At 55.0% G+C, this 25579-nt stretch overlaps 1 protein-coding gene across 6 annotated transcripts in view; it reads right to left on the bottom strand.

Annotated features, from left to right (window-relative positions):
• CYTH4 (cytohesin 4) overlaps positions 1–15589 on the bottom strand; it is a 49002-nt gene extending 33413 nt beyond the window's left edge. For 2 of the 6 annotated variants that reach the window (XR_004265056.1, XM_032266755.1), the window contains exons 1-4: positions 15318–15589; positions 3338–3420; positions 2413–2477; positions 893–959 (exon numbers count right to left, since the gene is read on the bottom strand). Coding sequence is in view for 4 of the 6 variants with exons in the window: in XM_032266755.1 (XP_032122646.1) it covers positions 893–959; positions 2413–2477; positions 3338–3420; positions 15318–15336 (234 nt within the window). In the remaining 2 variants the exon portion in view is untranslated. The remainder of the gene's footprint in view (positions 1–892; positions 960–2412; positions 2478–3337; positions 3421–15317) is intronic. The other 4 variants (XR_004265057.1, XM_032266756.1, XM_032266757.1 and 1 more) reach the window with 4 other exon arrangements.
• Positions 15590–25579: the final 9990 nt, after the last annotated feature.

Raw genomic sequence — 25579 nt, 5'->3', positions numbered from 1 at the left:
AGGGTTTGTCATCCTAGTTTTAGGAGTTGGAGGGGTTGGTCTCTGCTTCTACTTGAAGATTCCTCTGTATTCCACTGCTGGAAGGTAGGCACAGGCCATGAGGGCCGAGTGACAGGCAGAGGGTGCAGAGGACACCCTGGGTGCTCGGTGAGTGTGTGGGCCAGAGGGGGTCCCTGTGGATGGGAGCAGGAGTCCAAGGGTCCGTGGCTGTGAGAGGTGAACGGGCCTGTGATGAGGACAAGTGCCTCCTAAGCCAGAGCAGTAAATTTCCAGGGACCCCAGCTTGGCACTCTCTGCTGGCTGCCCTGACCCCCCTTCGGTGTGTCTGCCTGCGGCTTCCTTCTGTCTCCATCCTTTCAGGAAAGGATGCCCAGCTGCCACCTGGTGGGGTGAGGGGTGGGGCTGGCGTTGCTCTGAGGCCAGGGGGTTTGGGAGTGCTGTGGGGGAGCGAGGTAGCCTGGCCCTGAGCGCTGACCCTGCCAGCAGAGGGGTGGGTGGCAGGACCACAGGACTGACTCTCCCCCAGCCCAGGGCTGGAAGATGCTTCTGGAGCCTGAGCCCCGGATCCCAGGGCCTCACTGTCCCAAGCCACATTCTTGGAGAAGGAAATGGACGCCCAGAGTGGGGAAGGGACTAGGCCAAGTGCGCGGACATCATGGCCTCCTCCAGGCTCCTGGCTCCTACCTTCTGCCCCAGGGCGCTTATGCCTCGGAGTAGACAGAGCCCCTAGCCGCAGCTGGCCATGGGGTGCTGGATAAGATGCTCAGCTGGTGGGCCCAGCTTCCTCCTCTGGAAAGGGGTCGTTGTGTCAGCTGAGGGAGGGAGAGGACACCAGAACGGTGCTCCCAGGCGGCCCCCGCACCCTGCGCCCCGGCCCTCCACAGCCGCCTACCTTTGCGGGCTCCATGTTGAACTTCTTGCGCCCGATGCACAGCTCCTTCTCCTTCTGGGCCATCCGGCTGTGGACATGAGGACGTCAGCCTCCATGCCTCAGTACCCTGAATTACCCTCTCCACTCCCCAAGGACGTTGGCCTCCTCGGGAGCCCGTATCTCTAGGGACCTCCCAGTGGGGTCCCCAGGCCCTGCACAAGCATTCCGCAGCTCTCAGGACCGCGGAGCTGCCGTGGGGCAGCCTGTGGAGGGGCCCTGTGCAAGAAAACGGGGACAGGGAGCAAGGGCTGAGTGTACAGGTGCTGGAGCCAGGGTCCTGGATGTGAATCTGAGCTGAGCTGCTTTGGGCGAGTCACCCCCCCCGGGCCTCGGTTTCCCCATTTGTAAAATGGAGGTGACACCACCACCTGCCTCCCAGCATTGTTGAGAGGCTGAAGCACCTAACCGGCGAGGTGTAGGTGTGTTATGTTGTTATGGTGTGGCTGGGATAGGGGAGCTGGAGAAACGGCCACTTGTGTGTGTGTGTGCATGTGTGCGAGTGCACGTGTGTGTGTAGGGGAGGAGAGAAGGCTGGACAGGCGTGGACAGGTAGAGACCTAAGGGCTGGCAGGAGCAGGATGGGGAATTCCCAAGACATCGCACGTCAGAGTCAGTGCCCTGGGGCCCTAGGGGACTATGTAGCAGCCCTAACCTTCTTGTTCCATAAATGAGGAAACAGACCCAGAGAGGGACAGGATGTTCTCCAGGTCACAAAACAGTAGGAGTTTTTTTGGCTGGGTGCGGTGGCTCACACTTGTAATCCCAGCACTTTGGGAGGCCGAGGTGTGTGGATCATGAGGTCAGGAGTTCGAGACCAGCCTGATCAACATGGTGAAACCCTATCTCTACTAAAAATACTAAAAATACAAAAATTAGCCAGGCGTGGTGGTGTGTGTCTATAATTCCAGCTATTCAGGAGGCTGAGGCAGGAGACTCGCTTGAACCCGGGAGGTGGAGGTTGCAGTGAGCTGAGATCTGCCACTGCACTCCAGCCTGGGCGACAGAGCAAGACTCCTTCTCAAAACAAAAACAAAACCAAAAACCAAAAACAAAACAAAACAGAAAACAGTGGGAGTTTTCCATAGAGGCGGTGCGGGTGGCTGGCCCCGGTCCGTGGTAATGGGGTGGGATGGGGCCCTGGGCTTCCTTGTCCTTGCCCTTTGGGCCTGAACTTCCCTCCTCCCCGCCCATCCCAGGATGGACGTGGCCAGTGATGGGTCAGGAGAGACTTTGGGTTGGGGAGGGGAGGAACGCAGTGTCTCTCAAGAGAGGGTCAGCCCAGAAGCAGGGACTCGACCAGACCCGGGCTGGGGCTGGGGCCGCCCTGTTCCTGTCTCGTTGTTGCTACCTCCTTCGTCAGGGCCAATCCCTGATTTCACCAGGCCCGGGGGCCGGCGGTGGCCCCTGCTCATTCAAGGCATATGACATCCCTGGGAAGCAACCGTGGCAGTTTCTGGGGGTCCCCCACCCAGGCCCCTCACCTCTCCTCCGCACTCTCGAAGCAGTCGATCTGGGCAAACACATCTGCGATCTCATCCTTTAGCTTCTGTGGGGTGGCAGGGGGCAGGACAGGGAGAATCAGGGGTGGAGGCCAGAACCCTGGGGGTTTAAGACCGCAATGACCCCTCCCACCCGTGGGCATGACTCTCAAACCTGGCCCCTCTCCCTGACCTCTGCCCTGAGACCCCAATCTGAGAGACCCTCCACTGACAGGTCCCCTCCGTGGATGTCGCATAATCTCAGAGTCCTGTGTTAAACTGTCACCTCTGTCTGCACCCATGCCTCCGCTTGTCTTGGGGGGGTGGGAGTCCCCAAGCCCTCATCCCTTGCCCAACCTATTTCCAACCTTCCCATCTCTCTGCTCAGCGGCCATGAAGTCTCCTGACCTCTAGCTGAGCCTACCTGAAAAGCTGGCCTCCCCCCTGCCCGCCTCCCCCCTGCCCGCCTCCCTGCTGCCTGCCTCCCTCTGCTGGTGTGTTTCTGGAGCACTGTATGGAGCCTGCCCTTCCCCTGCTCAAATCCCTCCCATGGCTCCCTGCTGCCTCCTCAGTTTCTGCCCCAGCTTCTCTCTGGCTTCCCTTTATTTGATCTGTTGCTCACCCTGGACTAAGTGCCCGCTGTGTGTCAGGTACCATGGGGACACCACGCATAGGCAGCAGAGGCCCTCGTTTCAGGGACTTTGCAATTCCCCTGGGCTTTAGAGAAGAGGACGCTGAGGCGCAGAGAGACGACGTGGCATGCCCACAGATGCTGCTCCTGGGGCTGGGGCCAAGGCTGATATGGGCCAGAGGTGGCCACACTGACCAGGCTGGGTCAGGAGCTGGTGGGGTGTGTGCAAGCGTGCAGGAGTGTGCGGGCACGTGCAACGTGGCGTGTGTGGGCATGTGGACACAAGTGTGTGCTCACCTGGATGTCCTCCAGGAGCTGCTTCCGGTGCCACTTGATCCTCTGCAACTCTTCTGCCTCCCCACTGCTCAGCTCCGTGGGCTCTGCAGAGAGAGAAGCGGCTTGGCAGCTTCCCCATCACCCGGCTCCGGCTACGCCCCCTTGCTCTTGCTGCCTCAGGGCCCCCTTCCCTCCAGAAGCTCAGGACTTGTCCTCCTCACTGAAGCCTGCCTCCTCCAGGAGGCCTCCCCGAATGTCTTTCTAAAGCAGCCCTGCTCCCTCCCCTCCTGCCCTGCTTCCTGTTTCTCCCACCCCCTTGGATAGACACCCCCCCTCCGCCCTGCACCCCGCAAAAGCATCTTGTTTCCTTGTATCTCTTCTGTCCCTCCCGTTAGACGTCTGGCTCCATGAGACTTCAGCTGTTCTATTCTTTTGCTCACTGCTGTGTCCCCAGCACCTAGAAAGAGTCTGCCACGTCAGAAGCACTCAGTTAAACACTCGCTGAACGCATGCATCCTTCCCCAGAACTTGAATCTCCTCCTCTGCTGGCTCACGGGCTTATTATTTATTCACTTATTTATTTGAACAACCAGGAAGTGGCACAGCATTTTCCTCACATCCCATTGGCCAGAATGTAGTCACGTGGCCACGTCTAGCTGCAAGGGAGGCTGGGAAATGAGCCTGTAACCGGGTAGTCCTGATGCCCTTACTATGTAGAATGGGGAGGCTGGGGAGGACATTCTATAGTCCCTGACCCCAGATACTGAGGCTCAGAGAGGTGAGGTAATCCAACCAAGGTCCCACAGGGAAAAGGTTACTGAGCCAGAACAGGACCTTGGATTGGGCTGACTCCAAAGCCTGTGTTCTTTCATCTCCATCTGGAAATGAATTAAATTAAATAAAACTTGGGCCGGGTGCAGTGGTTCATGCCTGTAATCCCAGCACTTTGGGAGGTGGAGGTGGGTGGATCACAAGGTTAAGAGATCGAGACCATCCTGGCCAACATGGTGAAACTCCATCTCTACTAAAAATATAAAAACAATTAGCCGGATGTGGTGGCGCATGCCTGTAATCCCAGCTACTCAGGAGACTGAGGCAGGAGAATTGCTTGAACCCAGGAGGCGGAGGTTGCAGTGTGCTGAGATTGCGCCATTTGCACTCCAGCCTGTGTCAGAGTGAGACTCCAACTCAAGGAAAAAAAAAAAAAAGACTTGTGTGTGCTGGTGTTCTATTGCAGGTGCTATGATGATGCCCACAACTGGGTCCGCTATCCCATCTCCATGCTCCATGGTGGCTTCTGTTTCATTCACAATACTCTCCTCTGAGTAACATGTCCTCCCTATTACTCAGAGAGAGAGAGAGAGAGAGAGAGAGAGAGAGAGAGAGTCCTCATCCTGAGCCTGGGGCCTCCACAACCTCTCCAGCCCTGGCAGCCAGCCGTACTCCCTGCCATTCCCAACGAGAGCCTGCCAGTCCAGCCTGCCAGCTCCTTCCTGCCCCAAAGCCATCTAGGACTCAGCCCCGCTTCCCCATGCTTGCCCAGGCAGCTCCTGTGCTCCGGGATGTCCTCTCCTGCCTGCCTGCCCAAATCCTCACTGACTTCAAGTTCCAGCATCAGGAAGTGCCTGGTCACATTTTTTCAAGGTTTTTACAAGGTTAGACATCATTTCCCCCAAATGAGTGAAGAGGGAATGTTGAGCGCTCCCTTTCCCAGCTTCTCCCTCTCGTGATAAGCAGTTGTGGATGTTGAGATGAAGGCTCGTGCTGAGGTGGCAGGGCACCAGGCTGGATGGAGCCCAGGTCCCCAGGCAGTGGTGTGGAGACTCATCACATTCACCTGGACCACCGGTCTGCTTGGACTTCTCAGTGAGGGAGAAATCAGCTTTGAGAATGTTTAGGTTGCTGTTACTCTGAGTGTCTTTAAGCAGCGAAACCAGAGACATAGCTAACACGGCATCCTTGTCTGAGAAATGTGGACCATAACCCTTACCTCAGAGGGCAGCTGTCGGGAAGAAAAGAGCCAGACTTTCTCAAACACCCAGCAAGAATCCAACACGTGCTGAGTCCAGCATGTATACAATGGGTGCCGTGGGCATCAGGCTGTCCTCGTCAGGACCAAGGTGCCATCACCCCAGCTGGTGTGAGTGGAGCCTGTTGATCGCTCACAGCCAAGTCCCTCCCCAGGAACCAGCCTCAGCCAAAGGGAGCTGCCTCACCTGGGAGTTCCCCCACCAAGGGCAGCCACTGCAATAAAAAGCCAAGATCCCTTGCCTGGCTTCAGGACCTGCATCACTTTTCAGATCCAGAACCTCCAGACTGAAAGAGAGGCTGGGTCCCGAAGGAAGAGTCCTGCAACGCTGTGGCAAGTGTCTATGGCAGTGACTCCCTGGTTCTTCCCTAGAAACACCTGTGGCCATTCACTGCGGTAACTGTCCACTGGGGAAAGGGGAATATCCCAACATTCTGAGGCTTGTTGGACAGAGGATCCGAGTTGACAGCAGCGCTCGAGACTGAAGTGTTCTCCAGGCCACCTTTGAGTGGGGGCACGTAGAGACCAGGTGGTGAACGAAGCCCTGGCCAGGTCCGGCTCGCCAGGGGTCTGCTTGATTTGTTTCCCGGTCAGTTTCCTGGTCTACAGACATAGAATTGGAATGGACGTCCTTGGTATTGACTCCACATTGGTACCTTGGCTCATGGGGTCAGGATCCTTGTAGTGGGAATAGCTATTGGGAAATCCATGAAGCTGACCCATCATCCCCACAGCTAAGAGAGTAAATCAGGAATGATGCCCTGAGGGGAAAGGCAGGTGTGAGTGCCGTGCTGGGGACCTAAAGGATGCAGGAGCCGTGGCCCTCACCCCACCCCCAAGCACGTCTCCAGTTGGGAGGATGGCCACAGACGACTACAAACCAACCGAGGAAGCCCCAGCTGCAGCTGCCGGCCAGATGTGGTGTCTGCCAGAGCAGAGGAACGGGGCCCTGCAAAGGGTGTGTGCTCATTGGGAAGGAGGCCCAGGAACAGTCGGCATCCACGTGGGGTGGACAGGCCTGGCCCCCGGGTTACGGGAACCCTCCAGCCTGCTCTCATAACATAGCCCAACGATCCTGACTCAGGATCCACAGTGGCTCACCATACGGTGACAGCGTGTTAACTGAACCAGACGTGATGGAAGTGGCCGGGGTCAGATAGTGGGAGAGGAGCCCGACGATGACTTGGGGACTTGCCGCATCAGCGAAGCTTTTAGATAGTGCCGTCCTTTCCGGGACAGCTCCTCCAAAGTCAAGGACAAATGTGTTCCTATTGTGTCTTCCACCGCTTAGCAGGAAATACAGTCACCTGGTGGGTCTCTTTGAGCTCTGAGGCAGCCTATTCTAGCCCTGGGAAAGCCACTCCCACCCGCACCCCCACCCCCGCCCCACTGACTGACATGCAGGGCTGCCAGCTGTGAGAGCCACTGCCGGAAAGGATTTGCAGCAGGTGTATGCCATGGTACGAGGGCCCGCGTGGGCCGTGCCACCTGGTGGACCCTATGGGACATTAGCAGTATCGGGGATGGGAAAGACTCCATGTGCAATTTATGGTGGGTCCCAATGGAAGAAAGCAGTGTAGACCCCCAAGGGTTGCGGAGGAAGGCCAGGCCACCTGCAGCAGAGAATTATATATTATGCAGAAAACAGTTCTTGGAATGGCCCTGGGTCCTGGCAGAGATAGAGTGCCAGCCCACGGAACATCACATAACTAAGCAGCCCAGACGGGTCCATCTGACCCACTAAGTCAGAAGGTCAAGCAAGCCTAACAGCAGTCCTTTGAAAGTGGTACATCCGGCAGTGCGGGACGAGTCCTAATTAATGCGTATGATAAGTTATCTAGTTTGCTGAGAACCATGGCAAGGAAAACCGAGCCGGCCCCACGAGTGGAAAACTGCTTGGGGCATTCTAAAGTAGCAAACAGAATATGTATATCATACAGCACTTAAAACAATTCTTTAAGCAGGGGATATGTGACCCTGCCCCCGTGGCTCCCTCCTGGAGAATACTTTCTTTCTTTCTTTTTTGAGATGGAGTCTCACTCTGTAGCCCCGGCTGGAGTTCAGTGGTGCGATCTCGGCTCACCGCAACCCCGATCTCCAGGGTCCCGGTTCAAGCAATTCTCCTACCTCAACCTCCCAAGTAGCTGGGATTATAGGTACAAGCAACCATGCCCAGCTAGTTTTTGTATTTTTTAGTAGAGACGGGATTTCATCATGTTGGCCAGTTTGGTCTTGAACTCCTGACCTCACGATCCGCCCACCTCGGCCTCCCAAAGTGCTGGGATTACAGGTGTGAGCCACCGCGCCCAGCCTGGAGAATACTTTTTAGTTTGTCTTTGATCAGTGGTAGGCAGGCATCAGTTGTTTGCCTGGTTTATTTTTGTTCTATGAGAAAACACAGAATACGTGTTTGTTAATAATAATCACGTGTTCGGAGAGAATAAGTACTTGGGTCAGAGTCTGCTCAAGGCTTTCAGCCTGGAATGCTGTTAGTCTCTTGATAGTTCCACTTTGCTGTGTCTGTTTCTTAATTCCTTCAGCATCACGTGGGTTGGGGTCTCTACGACTGAGCTGGTCTCAGTACAGGGGCAGGTGTGAGCAGAGCCGGGGGCTCTGGTAGGCTCTAGGAATAAGTGGCGCAGACCCTCATGTCATCCCCTGCTGGTGCACCAGGGCGCATCCCTCAGCTTACACCGTGGCCACATGGGCGGGTCCCTGATGACTTTCTGGCGACGGAGAAAAATGCTCAAGGTTGGTTGCAGAATGAGTTGGCTCGGAGTTTGAGAGTGAAAACTGGTCAGCGACTGAACTATAGCCTGCTCAAAGGTATCCCGGAGAGACAGTGGTGAGGGCAAGTCCTCCCAGGGGGCAGGGCTTTGGGCAGGGCACCTGGCCATCCACTTCCTGTGGAAAGAGAAGTGGCTTCTTGAAGTCAGAATATCCATGCATCATGGGCAGTGGTGACTGGCTTGACTTACTGGTCAGAGGTCAGAAAGAAGGAAAATGGGAAGATCAGAAACACAGAAGTCAGGAGAAGAGGCGGGTGGATGACCCCGTGGGAGCGGGCACAGATCGTGGAGAGCTCTGTAAATCATGTTATGTTCACCAGCAAGCACCCGCCACAGGAGGGGCATGGGCAGCGCCAATAGCTTGGCCAGTGGGTAGCCAGCTTCTGGCCGGCCTCCCCACGGTGGGCACAATGGGTGCCTGAGTGTAGCGGCTGTATGGACTGCCTGGGTAGGGTGCCACGTGGCCCTGCTTCCATGCCTCCCCAACTACTGCCACCATGGGACGTCCACTCTGCCAGCAACAGGGACGCATGCTGAGCCCATTGCTTCTCCAGAAGACCGGGGGCAAATGGATTCCATTAGACCCCTTCTATTCTGCAAAAGTCAGCAATCCATCTTGCCTGGAGTCAACATGTGTTGGAAACGTGTTTGCCTTTCCTGCTCACAGAGCCTCGGCCAGCACCACGAACTATCCAGAAGCTTAGGGTGTTTGATCCGCCGACACAGCATGCTGGGTGACATCACAGTGGACCAAGCAAAGATGGTGTGAAGTGAGCATGTGGCCCTGAGACTGACCAGTCCTCTCTAGCATTTCACCGGAAAGTGCCGGCCTGACGGAGTGAAGCAATGGGGCAGCCTTGAGAAGGAGCAGCTGAGGTATCAGGCTGGAGGTGACATCCTGCTTGGATGAGGCACCATCCTCCAGGAGGCACCACACGCCCTAAATCTAAGACTGCTGTGTGGTGCTCTGTCTCCCCGAGGTGGTCCACGAACCCAGGGGTGGGAGTGGGAGTAGCCCCACCTGCCATTCTCCTGGTGACCCACTCTGGTGTTTCTTTTCTTTCTTTTTTTTTTTGAGATGGAGCCTGGCTCTGTCACCCAGGCTGGAGTGCAGTGGCACGATCTTGGCTCACCGCAACCTTTGCCTCCCAGGTTCAAGCGATTCTCCTGCCCTAGCCTCCCCAGTAGCAGGGATTACAGGCGTGCACCACCACACACAGCTAATTTTTGTATTTTTAATAGAGACGGGGTTTCGCTATGTTGGCCAGGCTGGTCTTGAACTCCTGACCTCAGATCATCCACCCACCTTGGCTTCGCAAAGTGCTGGGATTACAGGTGTGAGCCACCGTGCCTGGCCCACTCTGGAGTTGCTTTCTGTCTCTGAAGTTCTAGAGGTCCTGTTTCTAGGAGGGAGTTGAGGGGGACACTTATACCAGGAGACAGAGCGAGAGTCTTGTGACACTTCAAGCTCATAAGCACTTACTCCATGCCAGTCTCTATATAAATGCTGTCATTTAATCCTCTTTGAAGTATGTATTTTCCTGTTTGAGACACTGAGGCTCAGGAAGGTGAAGTGACTCTCCCCAGGTCTCACACCCGGGAAGTGGCAGTGCTAGGATCTGCACCCTGGTTTGCTGATCCCCCCACCTCTGCCCCAGAAGAGGTGGATTCTCAAGCTGTTTGGGACATGCAGGGATGGAAGGTGTAAGGGCCACCTGCGTGGAGACATAGAGCAGGGACAGCCGGGGAGGCAGTGCTGGAAGCTGGCTCCGGAACTCCTCCGGCAGGAGCTGGGAGGGAGACGGACGGGTCTCATCCATGGAAAAAAACCAATCACCTCGGGCTGCCTTAGAGGTGAACTCTTGGATTCTGTTTTGTTTTGTTTGTTGACTTTATACGGGTTTCCTGTTGGCCTGGGGTTGTGTTTCTGCCCCGGGCGCACCTGCTGGAGGAGGCTGAGTGGATTCCAGACTGGCTGCTTGTCTGAGAGAAGCTGGGGTGAGTTCTGGTGTTCCTACGGATGCTCCACTGTGCGAATGGCCAGGAGTGAGTGACAGAGCCCCCGGGGCTCATCCTAGGCCCATCTCCATGCTCCCTATGGGATTTCATCAGCTCCTGGCTCCCACCTGCCCTCAGACCCCAGGGAATCACTCATAGGTCCTCTGTTCCAGCCTCTCCTCCGAGCTTCAGTTCCGACCGTCCGCCTGATCACCACCGCTCTTGTCATTGTGCCAGATTGAACTTCTAGAATGGCCCCTCCTCCCCATCCTCTCCCTGAATTCCTGAGCCCTGGAAATGATCCACAGTTCCCCAGGAGGCAGCCGACACCCACCTGGCTCTCACCCCTTGGATCTCCTCCATCACCAAGTCCTGTCTATTTCATTCCCCTTCCGTGGCCCCACCGTCGTCCTGGCCACTGTCACTTTGCTCGGGGGGACTTCAGGGCCTTCGGATACTTCCCTGCCTCTCCTACCCATTCTGGTCCAGTTTCGCACACCATCCCATTGTCCTGGGGACAAAGACCCAAAATCCCCCCAGTCCCGCTGGTGTGTCCCCTCCGAGCTCCTTTCACACTGCGCCCCTCCCCCGCCCCAGCTCCATGCTCAGTGTCCCTGGCTGCCCTTCCTTCATTCTCCTGAGCTCTCACCTTCTGTGGGGAAGTAGAAAAATTCCTTTTTAACCTGTGCTAATGACTTTGTGAAGCGCTATCCTATGTAGCTGATAGACAGGCCGTGCTTACAGGCACGTAGTACATTCTGTGTCCTTGTACTTTAACCAAGATATCTGTGCTGGATGTGCTCACAGGCATGTCCCAGCTCTCCATGGCCTTTACCTGTTTAGAAAAGTTTTAAGTTGCTAGCCAGTCGGGTTTTAGTTTAGATTGCGAGGTCTGGCTCCAGCCAACGGAGATCAGACGCAGCAGTGAGGACCACCCCAGATGCGTAAGGGATACATTTGTGTGTTTTCCTTTGTTCTTTGTACTCTCGTGGCACGATGGCTAGTGAGGGTCCCCTTCCTGCAGCTCAGGAAGGAAACATTGTGTTGCTGAAAGATCCTTTGCCTCGGTGCTGATTTTCTTTGTGGCACCGAGCATCTATTTCCAGCATCTGTTTCCAACACTTTCCCAAAGCCTTTGCGCCACCGTTCCTTGCGCCCAGAATGCCCTTCCTTCTCCTCTGCCAGCAGCTCCTCCTTATCTCCTACTCCAGATCCCCTTTCAGGGGTCTTCCCGGGTTCTGTCTAGGAGCCATCCCCACCCCCACCCCTTGCCATTCGCCACAGCATTTCTGGGATCTGCATGGCTCCATAACCAAGCCACGCCCTTGGTTAAGGAAGGCATGCCGGCCGAGCATCTGCGGTGTGCCAGGCCCTGCCTTCTCCGGCTCTTCCCATCCACTCTCCCATTGAATCCCACGACCACTCGGACAGGAAGGTATTTCCAGGCTCGTACTACAGGCGAGGCCCCTGAGACTCAGAGAGGCAAAGTGTCCTGCCGAATGTGACACAGCTGGAGGGTGGCAGGGCTGGGATTCACATCAGGGCCCATCTGGGGCTCAGAGGCCACAGCCCTGAGGTAGAGCCTCCAAAGCCTGATCAGTCCATATGAATCGTCAAACACCTATCGGACGCTAAACCTGGGTTTCTGACAGGGGTATATGTTTGAGAATAAAGACAAGATGCAGAATGATGCCTGCAATCGCCCCCACCCTGCTCTTGCAAAGCAAACATTGTAGAGCTGGGGAAACTGAGGCACGGTTCCCAGGGGAGTGGGATTGCATGGGGATAGTGGGCAGGTTGCTTGCGTCTTTACCCCACACCACTCCTTTCGTACTCCTTTGTGGGTGACAGTGTGTTTGTGAATCCTCAGTCCCCTGTCCGCTTCTGACGGGGTCCTGTCCCTAGCAGGTGGCAACCGGTCCAAACATCTGAACCCACATGACGGCGCGGATGGCCCCAGGCCTGCTGTATCCTGACATGGTGCACATGGAGCCTTCTCACCCTTCCCCTATTTGTTAAAAAGTGGCGATTTCTCCCCATTTCAGAGTTTAGGACATTGAGGTTCAGGGAGGGCCTCTAGGACACAGCCTGAGAGAGGCCACTTCTGATTCTAAGCCTGATGAGAACGGAGTTTCAGGCACTGGTGTAGGCTCATGGGAGACGTATTATTCTTTCTCTTTCTTTCTTTTGTTCTTCTTTCTTTTTTTGAGACGGAGTTTTGCTCTGTCACCCAGGCTGGAGTGCAGCGTAACAATCTCCGCTCCCTGAAACCTCCGCCTCCCGGGTTCAAGCGATTCTCCTGCCTCAGCCTCCTGAGTAGCTGGGATTACAGGCTCCCATCACCATGCCTGGCTAATTTTTTTTTGTATTTTCAGTAGAGACGGGGTTTCACCATGTTGGCCAGGCTGGTCTCAAACTCCTGACCTCAGGTGATCCACCAGCCTCAGCCTCCCAAAGTGCTGGGATTACAGGCGTGAGCCACCGCGCCTGGCTGGGAGAGGTATGTTTAAAACTGCTACTAACACACAAAAACAATAAAATTGCTCTCGCCGCCACCACCGCCGACCCCGTCTCCTCCTCATTTATCTCTGTGCTTCTTGCAACCTCGCAAGGCACCCCTCGGACTCCCACCCCAAGCCCCCAGGCTGGGGCTGCCCTTGCACCCAGGCCGGCGAGGGTGCCCATCTCCCCGGCTCCTCCTCACTTCCCCTTTGCCCTTCCTCTTTCCCGTCGTATTTTTAGAAATTTTGAGCTTGCAGCCCTGCTTCCAGGACAGCTGGCCTCACTTCCCCTTTCCAGGCAGGAGGAGGACACCATCTCAGGGCCCTAAAGTCTCAGTGGGAGGGACCCTGCGGCAGAGGGGGTGTGGGCGGAGCTGCTCCCCGCCCCAGCCCCACACGCCCCACAGGCTCTGCGGAGTGCGGCTTCCTCTCCCCCAGCCCAGCTGCCTCTGTTTTTGCAGCGCCTGCCTGGCCTGTCTTCTCTGCACCAGCGCGGTGCTCGTCTGTGCTGCCCGGCCCTCTCACCTCCCCGGCAGGCCCTGGCGGGGGGTGGGGGGACGCCTCACCTGCTTCCGGACACAGGCCCACCGCAGGAGAGCGGGGGAGGCAGCCCTGGTGGGAAACTGAGGCCCCACAGGAGGAAGAGATTGGTCATGACCACTGGCAGGATGGTGCAGACCTGGAACCCCAGCGAGATCCGGCTAACTCCCGGTCCCCGCTTCCCCAGGCAGGCCAGGATGAGGGGACCCACATTGAGATGACGAATAATCAGAACTCAGAGAGGGGAAGTCACCGGGCCATGGAGAAGCCTCAATTAAGACCCACTCTGGGCAACAGGGAAATGACCTTTCCTCCCTCCCCCTGGCCTACTCCTCCAGGGGGTCTTCCCAGATCTCCTCTGCCCCAGTGAGAAAAGTGCTTTCTCTTATCTCTAGGTCTGTGTCCATTTGCACAGCTGGGTCAGGGTCCTGCAGAATCTGTCTCCTGCCTCTCCACCCCACCCCCAACATTCAGTCTCACACCTGTCCCCCAGGGTTAGGCCCATGGCCAGGTCACTGCTGTCCCCAGCACTGCATGGCACACAGGAACATCAGTTACAGAGTGAATGAACGAAAAGACCAATCACTCAGTGGAGAACCAGTGTTTGCTGCACTGACTCCATTTAATCCATTTCCTCCCTAGTACCGGCTGAAGCAAAGCAGAGACGCCCCTTCTGGCCCCCGAGGCCCTTCCTCTGCCCTCTGCACAGCCCCGGCCAACCTGGGGCTTTCTCCCTCAGGTTCTCATCCCTGCTCTGCCACGGACTGGCCGTGTGATGTCAAGCATGTCAGTCCTTGCCTCCAGTTCACCTCTGGGGCCTCAGTTTCTGTATCTGCACCATGGAGAGAGCCACCCCTGTAACCTCAGTATGTTAGGACCCCAAAGGACAAAGCACCCCGCTGGGCTTGCATCTCAGTGGGTACCCTCTCTGCCTCGTCCCACCCTCACATCTGCTGAGGCCTGAGCCAGCTGCCCCTCTCGGGGTCTCCCTGTGCCTGCCAGGTGCCCTGCCAGCTGTGCTCACTGCGTTGTGATTGTGGGAGCCCCCAAAGCCCACAGGAGAGGCAGGGGTCAGAGAGCGAGTCAGTGGACAGAGTTCGGCTCCCTCCCTGCCTTAGAGAGGCTGTTTTCCTCCCTTGATCTCTTTTCTCCCTTCTGCCACTGGGGGCTGTTGAAATGGATCAATGGTTCCCTAACCGTGTTCCCTGCAGCCCAAGGCGTCCATCTGGGGCTGGAGTGGGTGGGGCCCAGATGCTCCACATTAGGTGTGTCTGAAGCAAGGGTGCTCCTGGATGAGGTGGAGTTCCCTGGACCTGGGGAGCAGGCAGCTCCCACCGGCCCTTACGTTCTGGAATTCCAGCAGAACAGTTGCAGCTCTGGAGCACGCTGCCATCCAGGCTGCAGAAACTTGGCCCCTCTTCCGGGCCTCCCATTGGCCTCCCAAAACACAACCCTGCCTGTTCTTTCCCCTCCAACGTTGCAGCCTCCTTTCTCCCCAGACACATTGTCATAGCAGCCAGGGAGGATTTCAGTCAGGCCCTCTGTGGCTCCCTCCTGGCCCTCCCCTGGCTCTAGGCAGTGTCCTCAGCCTCCCCAGAGACCACCCCAACCCCAGAGGGCCAAGAAGGAGCCGTGTATCACCCAGACAAACATTGCCATCACCAACATCACATCATCGTCTTAATCTCAGAGCGCTTTTCCCAGTCCACCTCTGAGCCTTTGCACCGGCTGTGCCTTCCGGCTGGAATGTCTGTTCCTTAGAAACCTCCTTAGCTGACATCTGCCTCATTATATGGGATCCCTCATTAGACAGCATCTCCTCTTGGGGGCCTTTTCCCCCACGCCCTCCCTTCTTCCTGGTCCTGCTTTACAGTTCATCCTACCTGCCATCAACGGACATGTGACATGACCTCTAGGGCATAAGCCCGTGAGGGTGGGCACAGCGTCCCTTTGCTCACTGCTGTGTGCCCAGCCTCTGGAACACAACTGGACACCTCGGCTGAGCCTGCAAATGTTTGCTTCTTGCAGCTGCATTTCTGCCTGTGCCGTACCCCCTTATCTAGGACCCTGTGAGGCAGGGGCCGCTGCCCCCATTCCAAAAGACAGAACGCTGAGGCCCAGAGAGGTCGAGCCCAGGTGCTTACCGTGGTGGCACAGGTCCATTCCGACACCCCTGGGGGAAAGAGGACCCGTGCTCCTGTCGCTTGTGGACCCAGCTGCTGCTCGGGCTGGCCTGGCAAGGATGCGTCACCTTGACTGTAACAGGCCCCTTCCTGCTTGCCCCGCCCAGCTCTGTGTGGGGAGGAAGTCAGTCCTGGCCCACTGGGGTCTCGTGTGCAGGCTCTGACACAGCAGCACTTCCTAAAAACTGGCAGAGTTTCGAACAGCAGGGACCTCCGCCAGGGAGGAACAGAGGTGGAAAAAACAAACAAACAAAGCAGATGCAGTGAGGGGAGGGTCAGATAAAAAAGAGAAAGTGAGACAGAAAAACACAGACACATATGCACACACACGTGCCCGGGCACGTGTGAACACACATGCACACGCGCACACCCACACATGCACACGCGCACATGCACACACACACAGACACGGCGGACGACGTTCACTGAGGGCGAACCCTCCTTCAGGGGACTGGGGCATTTACCTGGCAGCCTCCTCACATAGATGCCATAGGAGCAAGCAACTTGGGCACACCTAGTAGGTTCCATCTCACAAGCTGTCTTCCAACTCCCACTCAAGAAAAGACAAATGAATTCAGTGGTAGGAAGGGGCTTTGCTTCCTTTCAAAGAAATACCTGGTTTTTTCTTGTCTAGTGAGCAATCGGGTAACATGTTCTGTTTTCCTTCTCCCCAGTCTGCTGGGAGGCTCATCATCAAATCCAAAGCTCATCAACAGCTATTCTGTGATGTCGTATGATCTTTGGGGCCTGACTCAGCTGTCAGACTCTCAGCTCCGCCCCTCAGGATTCATGTGGACTTGGGCTAGTCAGCCTCACTTTGCTTATCTGTCTATCTATCTATCTATCGATTGATCAATCATCTATTTTTTGAGATGGAGTCTCGCTCTGTTGCCGAGGCCGGAGTGCAGTGGTGCAATCTTGGCTCACTGCAACCTCCGCCTTCCAGGTTCAAGCGATTCGTCTGCCTCAGCCTCCTGAGTAGCTGGGATTACACGTGCATGCCACCACACCCTGCTAATTTTTTATATTTTTAGTAGAGACAGTGTTTCAACATGTTAGCCAGGATGGTGTCGATTTCCTGACCTCATGATCCACCTGCCGTGGCCTCCCAAAATGCTAGGATTACAGGCGTGAGCCACTGCCCCTGGCCTGCTTATCTATGAAAGGGGAATAACACTAACTCGGGGATTTGGAAACAATGGAGTGAGAGGATGTGTCGGAGATGCTCAGGACATAGTAGGTGCTCAATAAACACTTTCTCCTTTTACTTCAATTTTCTTCTTTGGTTAAAATTCATCATTTTATTGCTTGTGCCTTTTCGGGCAGGTTGGTTCAAATCCTTTCTAGAAGAAGCTGTGCTTTAAAAAAACAGCTATGAAATAAATGTGAATTCCCTGTAACTTCATGGCACATGAAGGTTTATTTATCTGTTTCGCCATGACTCTGCAGGCCACATGAGGGCAAGGTTACCTTTTGTGCTCTGGTATCTGGTAAAGTGTTGATGACATAGAGGGTGTGCAAGTGTGAAATGAATGAACAAATGAATGAATGAATGAAGGGAACATGGTGGAGATCATGTGATGGATGTGAACGCTAGCTACAAGTTCATCTCCTTTCACTATGCCGCCTCCCCTGTGGTCAAGGGGCGAAGTCTATTTCTCCTTCCTTGGAAGCTGAGCTGGCCTTCGGCGTCTCTTTGACCAATGGCATGTGGCAGAAATGATGTTCTGTGATGTTCAAGGCTGAGCTTTTTTTTTTTTTTTGAGATGGATTCTCGCTCTGTCGCCCAGGCTGGAGTGCAGTGGCGTGATCTCGGCTCACTGCAACCTCCGCCTCCCAGGTTCAAGCAATTCTCCTGCCTCAGCCTCCCGAGTAGCTGGGATTGAAGGTGCCCACCACCACGCCTGGCTAATTTTTGTATTTTTAGTAGACATGGGGTTTCACCATGTGGGTCAGGCTGGTCTTGAACTCCTGACCTCATGATCCGCCTGCCTCAGCCTCCCAAAGTGCTGAGATTACAGGCATGAGCCACTGCACCTGGCCGAGGCTGAGCCTTAAAAGGCCTTGCAGCTCCTGCCCTTGCTGTCAGCCCCCTGTCCGGCTGCCATGAGAACAAGCCTGGGCTAGCCTGTTGGAAGAGGGAGGACCACAGGGAAGCAGGCTGGGCTGTCCTGGCTGCGCCCTGGTTGCTGCCTTACCAGGGAGGCCACAGGACACCAGAAGAAGAACCATTCAGCTGAGTCTCACCCAAACTGCTGACCCATAGCCCTGTGGGAAATAATTCATTTTTGTTGTTTAAGTCAACAACTTTTGGGGTGCTTCGTTATGCAGCCAAAGCTTGCTGATACAGAAGAAATCCAATGCTGTCATTTCCTCGGACGGAAAACTGAGGCATATTTCCGGGAAACACTTGACCAAGTTGGAACTTGAGTGAGTGCCAATTCAGGCCCAGAAGCCAGGCCTATGAAGTCCCAGTCTAGTGTGCTCAGGACTTTTGAACCCCACCCCACCGCTGCTTCTCCCCAGCGCTTCCCCCAACCTTGTATAACTCACGGTTATCTTCTGGAAAACTTGTTACAATTATTTCCATGGTAAACTAGATTTTTCTTTCCTTTTCTTTTTTTTTTTTTTTACAGGACCTTGCTTTCACCTGGGCTGGAGTGCCGTGGCGCGATCTTGGCTCACTGCAACCTCTGCCTCCTGGGTTCAAACCATTCTCTCGCCTCAGCCTCCCAAGTAGCTGGGATTACAGGTGCCCACCACCATACCCAGCTAATTTTTTGTATTTTTTTTAGTAGAGACAGGGTTTGACTATGTTGTTCAGGCTGGTCTCAAACTCCTGGCCTTGTGATCTGCCCACCTCAGCCTCCCAAAGTGCTGGGATTACAGGTGTGAGCCATCGTTCTGGACCAACTAGATTTTTCTTAACTGCTTTGGGCCTGAGGCACAACGAACCACGTCCTCTGTCATTTTAAAATTAGAAATGTGGAGAAAGGTGTAATTCCCTGCGCAGAGAAGCTTCACACTGCAGGCCAGAGACTGCTGTCTTTAGAATGCCCTGCTTGCAGGAAAGTGAGACCAGCCTGGCCCACATGGTGAAACCTCATCTCTACTGAAAATACAAAAATTAGCCAGGCGTGGTGGCGGGCTCCTTTAATCCCAGCTACTTGGGAGGTTGAGGCAGAAGAATTGCCTGAACCTGGGAGGCAGAGGTTGCAGTGAGCCAAGATCATGCCACTGCACTCCAGCCTGGTGACAGAGTGAGATTCTCTTGAAAGAAAAAGAGAGAGAGAGAGAGAGAGAGGAAGGAAGGAAGAGAAAGAAAGAGAGAAAGGAAGAAAGAGAAAGAAAGGAAGGAAGGAAGGAAGGAAGGAAGGAAGGAAGGAAGGAAGGAAGGGAAAGTCTTGCTTGCAAAGTTGATCCTTGGCTGGTATCTGGGAGCTCGGCCTCGGGGCGGGCTCCCCACCCTAAGTCATGGGAGCGTGTCCTGCGTGACTCCGCTGGGAGAGGACTCTGGGAAGAGGCACCTGGTTTCCTCTGGACTTCGCCCCAGCTGCCTTTGCTGATTTTGCTTTGAGTCCTTTCGCTGCCATAGATCATAGCCGTAAGTCTGGCCATGCGCTGTGTCCCGTGAGGCCACCTAGTAAACCACTGAACCTGGGCGGCCTTGGGGAACGTGGACCCATCTCGTGGCTGACCCACTAAACCTGCCTTGCCCAGGGCCATGGTTTGGCATCTGGCACTTCCCTTTTGTCTGAGGGATGGTCGTGTGGTTCAGCTATCGTTCTGTCTCATTCTCTGAGATACACCTCAAATACCACCTCCTCTGTGAAGTCCGCTGTGATGACACCTCCCCTCCCTCTCTCCCACAACCCTGGTCATGTTTAACAGCTTATACGCAGATAGCCTGGGAGGGAGGGACTCTCTCATTGTGAGCAGTGAAGAGTCTGGCAGAACTGACTTCACAATTTTCTCTGTCACTCCTCGTCTTGGTTTGGCTGTAAGATTTCCTGGGAACCAATCTCACAGGCAATGGGGGAGAAGGAAGCTGGCCTCGGGGGGTCCGCTGCTGTTTAGGGAGTACCTGCTATGGAGCGCCAGACACTGTGCTAAGTGCTTGTCATCTCATTTAACCCTTTCCACAATACAACAAGTTATATGATTACAATCCCTATTTATAGATGAGGAAACTGAGTTCAGAGAGGTTAAGTCACTTGCCCAAGGTCACACAGCCAGGAGGAGGCAAAGTTCGGATTCAAACGCTGAACTATCTGACTTCAGATCTCCACACTCAGCTTACAAGCATCACTTTAAACATTTCAGAAGTTCACCAGCCTGCCCCCCTCCCTCTCTGCTCTTCACTCGAGGGAGAGATAGGAAGGGTCTAGCCCCCGAATCAAATCATAGCAAAACCATCCAAGTCACACTGTCTGTTTGTCCAAAAGCTCAGAATTCCTCACCCCGTGCCAATGGCTGAAGGGCGAGAGAGTTGGAAGGAGCTTAGAGGATGTCTAATTCCATGGCCTCATTTTACAGATGGGAAACTAAGGTTGGGAAAGGGAAGGGACTTAACAGAGTGAGTTAGAAGCAGAATCTGCCCTTGAGGCCATTTCAGCTGCACAGTCAGAGTGCCCATTCATTCACTCATTCATTCTCTTCATTCATTCATCCATCCTTCCATCCTTCCATCCATCCGTTCCTTCCATTCCATCTATCCCTCCATCCATTCCAACCATCCATCCATCCATCCATTCCATCTATCCATCCATCCATCCATTCCATCCATCCATCTGTCCATCCATCCCTCCATCCATCCATCCCTTCCATTCCATCCATCCATCCATCCATCCATCCATTCGTCTGTCCATCCATCCATCCATTCCATCCATCCATCCATCCATCCATCCATTCCATCCATCCATCCATCCATCCATTCCATCCATCCATCCGTCCGTCCATCCATCCATTCCATCTATCCATCCATCCATCCATCCATTCATTCCAACCATCCATTTATTCATCCATTCCATCCATCCATCCATTCCAACCATCCGTCTGTCCATCCATCCATCCATTTCATCCATGCATCCATCCATCCATCATCCATCCATCCATTCCATCCATCCGTCCATCCATCCATCCATCCATCCATCCATTTATTCCTTTGATATTTATTGAACACCTGCTATGAGCTATGCACTGTCCCTAGCACTGGCACAGACAAACATCCTGCCCTCATGGGTCATATGGTTGAGTTACTAGGCCAGGTGGGAGGTGGAGGTGGTGGGCAAGGTGTGTGTGGGGGGAATGAATCATCTCTGCAGTCCTTCTCCTTCATTATTGCCTCTGATTTCTGATATTTTCTCAAGGACTCGGAACCGGAGACAGCATCCTGGAGGCTGGCAGAGTGGAGCATCCTGGCATCTGGAGACTGCTGAGGGTTTGCCTGTGAGTCTGAGTGGAGAGGAAGGTTTCCGGAGCACAGGTCTCTCCAGATCGTGCCTGATTTCCCCCAGACCTATCACTCCTCGTCCAGTGTCCAAGAGCACAGGCAATAGGAGAGAAGGAAGCAGGACCCAGGGGCAGGGCTGGTGGCCCACTAAGTTGCCAGGCAGGGATGGGGTCAAGGGCAGTGGGGCATGTGCCAATGTTCTAGTTCCAGTGCTTGCCCCTGACACGGAGGCTCCTCCTAGCACCACTGATAACCAGAGAATTCGGGGAAGAGCCCACATGCTCACTGGAGAGCGAATCGTTCATAAATTGTACCGTGTCTGGATGATGGGTCAGTGCAAGGCGTGAAAGAGAAGAATGATGCTGTAGGAGTCAACCATCTACTTCCAGTTGCACATAACGGTAACTTAGACGGGCTTAAATGGAAATCCAGCGGCTCAGTCCTGAACAGTCTGGAATCCAGACCTCCTGGCCTTGAGGGTAGAGACACCAGAGACTCTTTTTTTTTTTTTTTTTTTTTTTTTTTGAGATAGAGTTTCACTCTTGCTGCCCAGGCTGGAGTGCAATGGCGCAGTCTCTGCTCACTGCAACCTCTGCCTCCTGGGTTCAAGCGATTCTTCTTCCTCAGCCTCCCGAGTAGTTGGGATTACAGGTGCCCACCACCGCGCCTTGTATTATTTTTGTATTTTTAGTAAAGATGGGGTTTATTATGATGGCCAGGCTGGTCTTGAACTCCTGACCTCGTGATCTGCCTGCCTCAGTCTCCCAAAGTGCTGGGATTACAGGAGTGAGCCACTGAGCCTGGTCTACCAGAAATCCTTCACTCCCTCTCTCTCTGCCACTCAGTTCCAGGCTCACATTAAATCATCCTTGATTTCAGAGAGAGAGCCTACCAAAAAGAAATTTCCCAGGGAAAGACTGTGATTGGCTAGGCATGGGTCATGTGCCCGATCCCTGGAACAATCATTGCAACAGCCCCAGGGAAACAGCATGAAGGGTCAGGCCTGGATTATATGCCCAGCCATGTGGCCAGAAGGGAGGTGAGAGGGGATGGACAGGCCCACCAGAGCCACAAGGTGAGGACCATTTCTCTTAAAATAAGGAAAGCTAGGCAGATAAAAACAACAGACATTCACTCTTGCTATGTATTTATTTATCGAGACAGGCTCTCTGTCTCCCAGGCTGGAGTGCAGTGGTGTGATCTCAGCTCACTACAACCTCTGATTCCCAAGCTCAAGTGATTCTCATGCCTCAGCCTCCCGAGTAGCTGGGACTACAGGCATGTGCCCCCACACCTGGATAATTTTTGTATTTTTTTCAGTATAGACAGCGTTTCACCACGTTGGCCAGGCTGGTCTCAAACCTCTGACCTCAAGTGATCCTCCCACTTCAGTCTCAAAACGTGCTAGAATTACAGGCATGAGGCATCGCGCCCTGCCCCCTCTTGCTATTTTCGATCCTAGATCGTATTGATAAACATGGAAAGTTATCCTCAACCTAGAACTGTGAATTTGTGTGTTTCCATGTGGCATGGGGATCGGGAGCCCAGACTCAGGAGCCAGACCTCCTGGGCTCAAATCCCAGCCCTGCCACTTCCTTACCATGGTCTTAGGTGATTGATTCACATCCCTGAGCCTCAGTTTCTTCATCTGTGAAAGCGGCATGAAAAGGGTGCTTGCCTCACATCACTGGTGACGGCTTCACTAAGTCAAGCCGCGTCAAGCGTGTTGGAGTGGTGCTTGGCCTTAGTCGGTTTTTGATCGATGTTGGCAGTTGGAGGATCTAGACAGGGGCTGCCAGCTTGAATGCCCTCAGGGGACAGACAAGAAGCAAATAAGGGGAGTATGCCCACCCAGGGACACAGTGGGGAACGGTGGGGACTATGGCAAAATGGAGTGGCTTATCCCATATGAAATGGGCAGCTGGTCCTCGGCTCTAGCTGACTGCCACCATGAAGGGACAAGCGTACAGGATGGCTGGTTTCTCTGTTTTCCAAGGGTGGCTGCATTGATCTGTTTTTGTGTGAGATTAATCATCAAGCAGTTTGGCAAAATGCTGAGCCGAAGCACATGGTGGAGGCCAACGCCATGGGCTGGATGTGGTTTGTGGCACGTCCACTCACTGCCTCCCAGCTAAGCTGGTGATGGAAGATGTTATCTGGAAAGAACAGTCACCAATGTGCTGATAGTCACTGTCCTTCTGTTGTAGGATTTAAGGTGATTGATATCTTCTTGGTATTTAGGCTTTTTTGAGACAGAGTTTTGCTCTTGTTGTCCAGGCTGGAGTGCAATGGCGCGATCTCAGCTCACTGCAGCCTCTGCCTCCCAGGTTCAAGCTGTCCTCCTGCCTCAGCCTCCTGAGTAGATGGGATCACAGGCATGCGCCACCTCGCCCGGCCTAGACCTTCTATTCATCACGACCACCAACAAAAGAGAGGGCAGGAGCTGTGGGGAAAGGGGGTGGGAGGAGCTTGGGAGAGAAGGTGGAGAGGGCGGTGGCCACATTCTGGGTGTTTGTGGGAGCTCAGAAAGTCAGTCTCCACCTATTAACTGGGACCAGCCTTGAAGCTTAGCAGAGGCTGAGCAGGGCAGGGCCAAAGCTGCCTTCTCCGTTTCTCTGTAATGGTGTCCTACGTAGGTGACCTCCCTCTTGCCTGAGAAGCCCTGGACTTGGGTTCAAATCCCAACGTTACCAGCATGGGATGTGCGACTTCACCCTCTGCGTCTATTTCCCTGTCTGCAAAGGAAGGTAGTCACGCCTCCTTGCCGGTGTAGACCAAGGGGTTGCAAAAGCGAGACGGGAAGGACAGAGCCCAGCTTCGGATGACAGGTGTGCCACACATGTGGAGGTCTCAGCGAGCGGTCCTGCTGTCCGCAGATGGCCTGCATTCAGGATCTCTGAGCACTCAAGGGCTGGGACCTCAAATGGAGGGAAAATGTTAGGTAAAAGCCACCATCTCACACCTTGTGCAGGGCTATGAGTTCTGAGCACAGACCCAGCCAGGCGGACAGCTGGGTGCTGGAGCAGAAAGCTACACAGCCAGCACCCATGCTCTGCGGTGAGCCCGGGGCACGCGCGGAGGGGCTCTTAACCCACTCAGTGAGCATGAACGCTCATGAGGGGTCTTGGCTGTTTTTTCTCAGGAAGGAAAGAAGTCTATGAAGGTCAAACAGGACTTTTTGAGGGAGAAGGTGGGGAGAGGCTGTCCCTGGCTGTAGGAACAGCTTGTGCGAGGGCTGGGCGGCTTGAGAAGGGAGGGAGAATCGCTTGGGATGTGTCTGGTCTGGTTGTGTTTGGGGTCCCTCCCTCTCCCCCGCGTCCCTGGGCCTCTACCCTGGACTCAGCTGCTCCCTGCCCCCCACTTCCCCTTTCCAACCAGGCGGCCGTGGTTTCGGGCCTGGGCCCTTTTCTGCTACAGCGGCGAGGAAAACACACTAACACGCCCAGTGCCCGTGTGCACATCGTGTGCACGAGAGGGGCCCTGGGTTCTGCCCCGAGCCGAAGCCACTGTAGTAGGGGCGTGGGGGGCCGAAGGTCTCCTGCGCCTCAGGAGGCTGAGTCATGCGGTGGGATGGATGGAGGCTCCAGGAAAGCCAGCAGCAGCCTCCCCTGGTGTCGCTCCTCCCTGAGGTCGCAGACGGCTGCTGCAGTCTCAGGCGTCGCACCCGGACCTGACCACGCTCCCCATGGCTGTGTTTGGCCCCTGTGGCCCGGGCGGGTCCAGGCTCACGTTGGACGCAGTGGATGCTGGGAATTACAGCTCCTGGCTTCACGGAGGTGGGGGGTGGAGGGAGGGGCTGCCGGAGGGGCCACCACGGGGATGAGGGGAAGCAGCAGAGAGGTGGGAAGGACCCCGGTGGGGCCAGAGGCTCCTGGATGTGGGCCTTTCAGGAAGTGACTGCCGTATCCCTGGCTGCTGAGAGGTCGAGGTCCCCAGTGCCCATGGGGTGGGCAGCAAGGGTCTGGGGGTGAGCGGTGGGGAGGAAAGGAGGGGAGGCAGTGGAGGGTTCGGGGTGTGGGGGGGAGACAAGAGCTGGAGAGGTGGGATCTGTGTAGCCCTAGGGGCTGGGTTGAGGAGGGTGTTTTCAAGAAGGAACAACTTGACTTGAGTTAAGGTGCAAGAGGCCTAAGGTGTTTCTGAGTAGAGAGGGGGAAGAGGAGAAGGAGGAGGGGGAGGAGTAGGAGGAGGGGGAGGGGGAGGGGGAGGAGTAGGGGGTAGAAGAGGTGGAGGGGGGGGGGGAGGAGGGGGAGGGGAGGGGGGGATGGAGAAGGAGGAGGAGGAGGGGAGCAGGGCAGGGGAGGGGATGGCAGGCTGAGGAGGAAAGGCTGGCGGAGCCCCCCTCGCCGCACAGAGGATAAGGCTGGAACCGGCAATCCTTTCACCTGAAGGCATCTGTTCCCCATTTTACAGACCAGGAAACTGAGGTACAGGGCGTTCTCGACGGCAGGCCAGAGCTCCCGCCCAGAGCTTGGTTGTGACTTCGGCGTGGTCACGGTTGCGGCCGAGTCTTCTTTCTGGGATGTGAGTTCCGGCTCTTCCGGCGCCCACTCTTTCAGTGTTTGTGGGACTCCTCTAAAGGTTGAAACCAGTAGTCAAAGCCGCGTCTGCGTCAGGCCACCACGGAGTCTCATGTTTTGCTCAGAAGTATAATTGCAGAGCTCCAGCCAAATGTGGTTACTGTGATCTCCGGTTCACATGATCTCTGCGTCCTTCTGTCCCCTTTTCTGCCATTGTGGTCTCATCTCTGTGGCATCTATGTCCATGCTCATGG

Source organism: Sapajus apella, unplaced genomic scaffold (genome assembly GCF_009761245.1).
Source record: "Sapajus apella isolate SASKATOON/1434 unplaced genomic scaffold, GSC_monkey_1.0 scaffold160, whole genome shotgun sequence".
Lineage (NCBI taxonomy): Eukaryota > Metazoa > Chordata > Mammalia > Primates > Cebidae > Sapajus > Sapajus apella.
The sequence above is the reverse complement of the archived record's forward strand: the minus strand, read 5'-3'. Positions and strand labels throughout refer to the sequence as shown.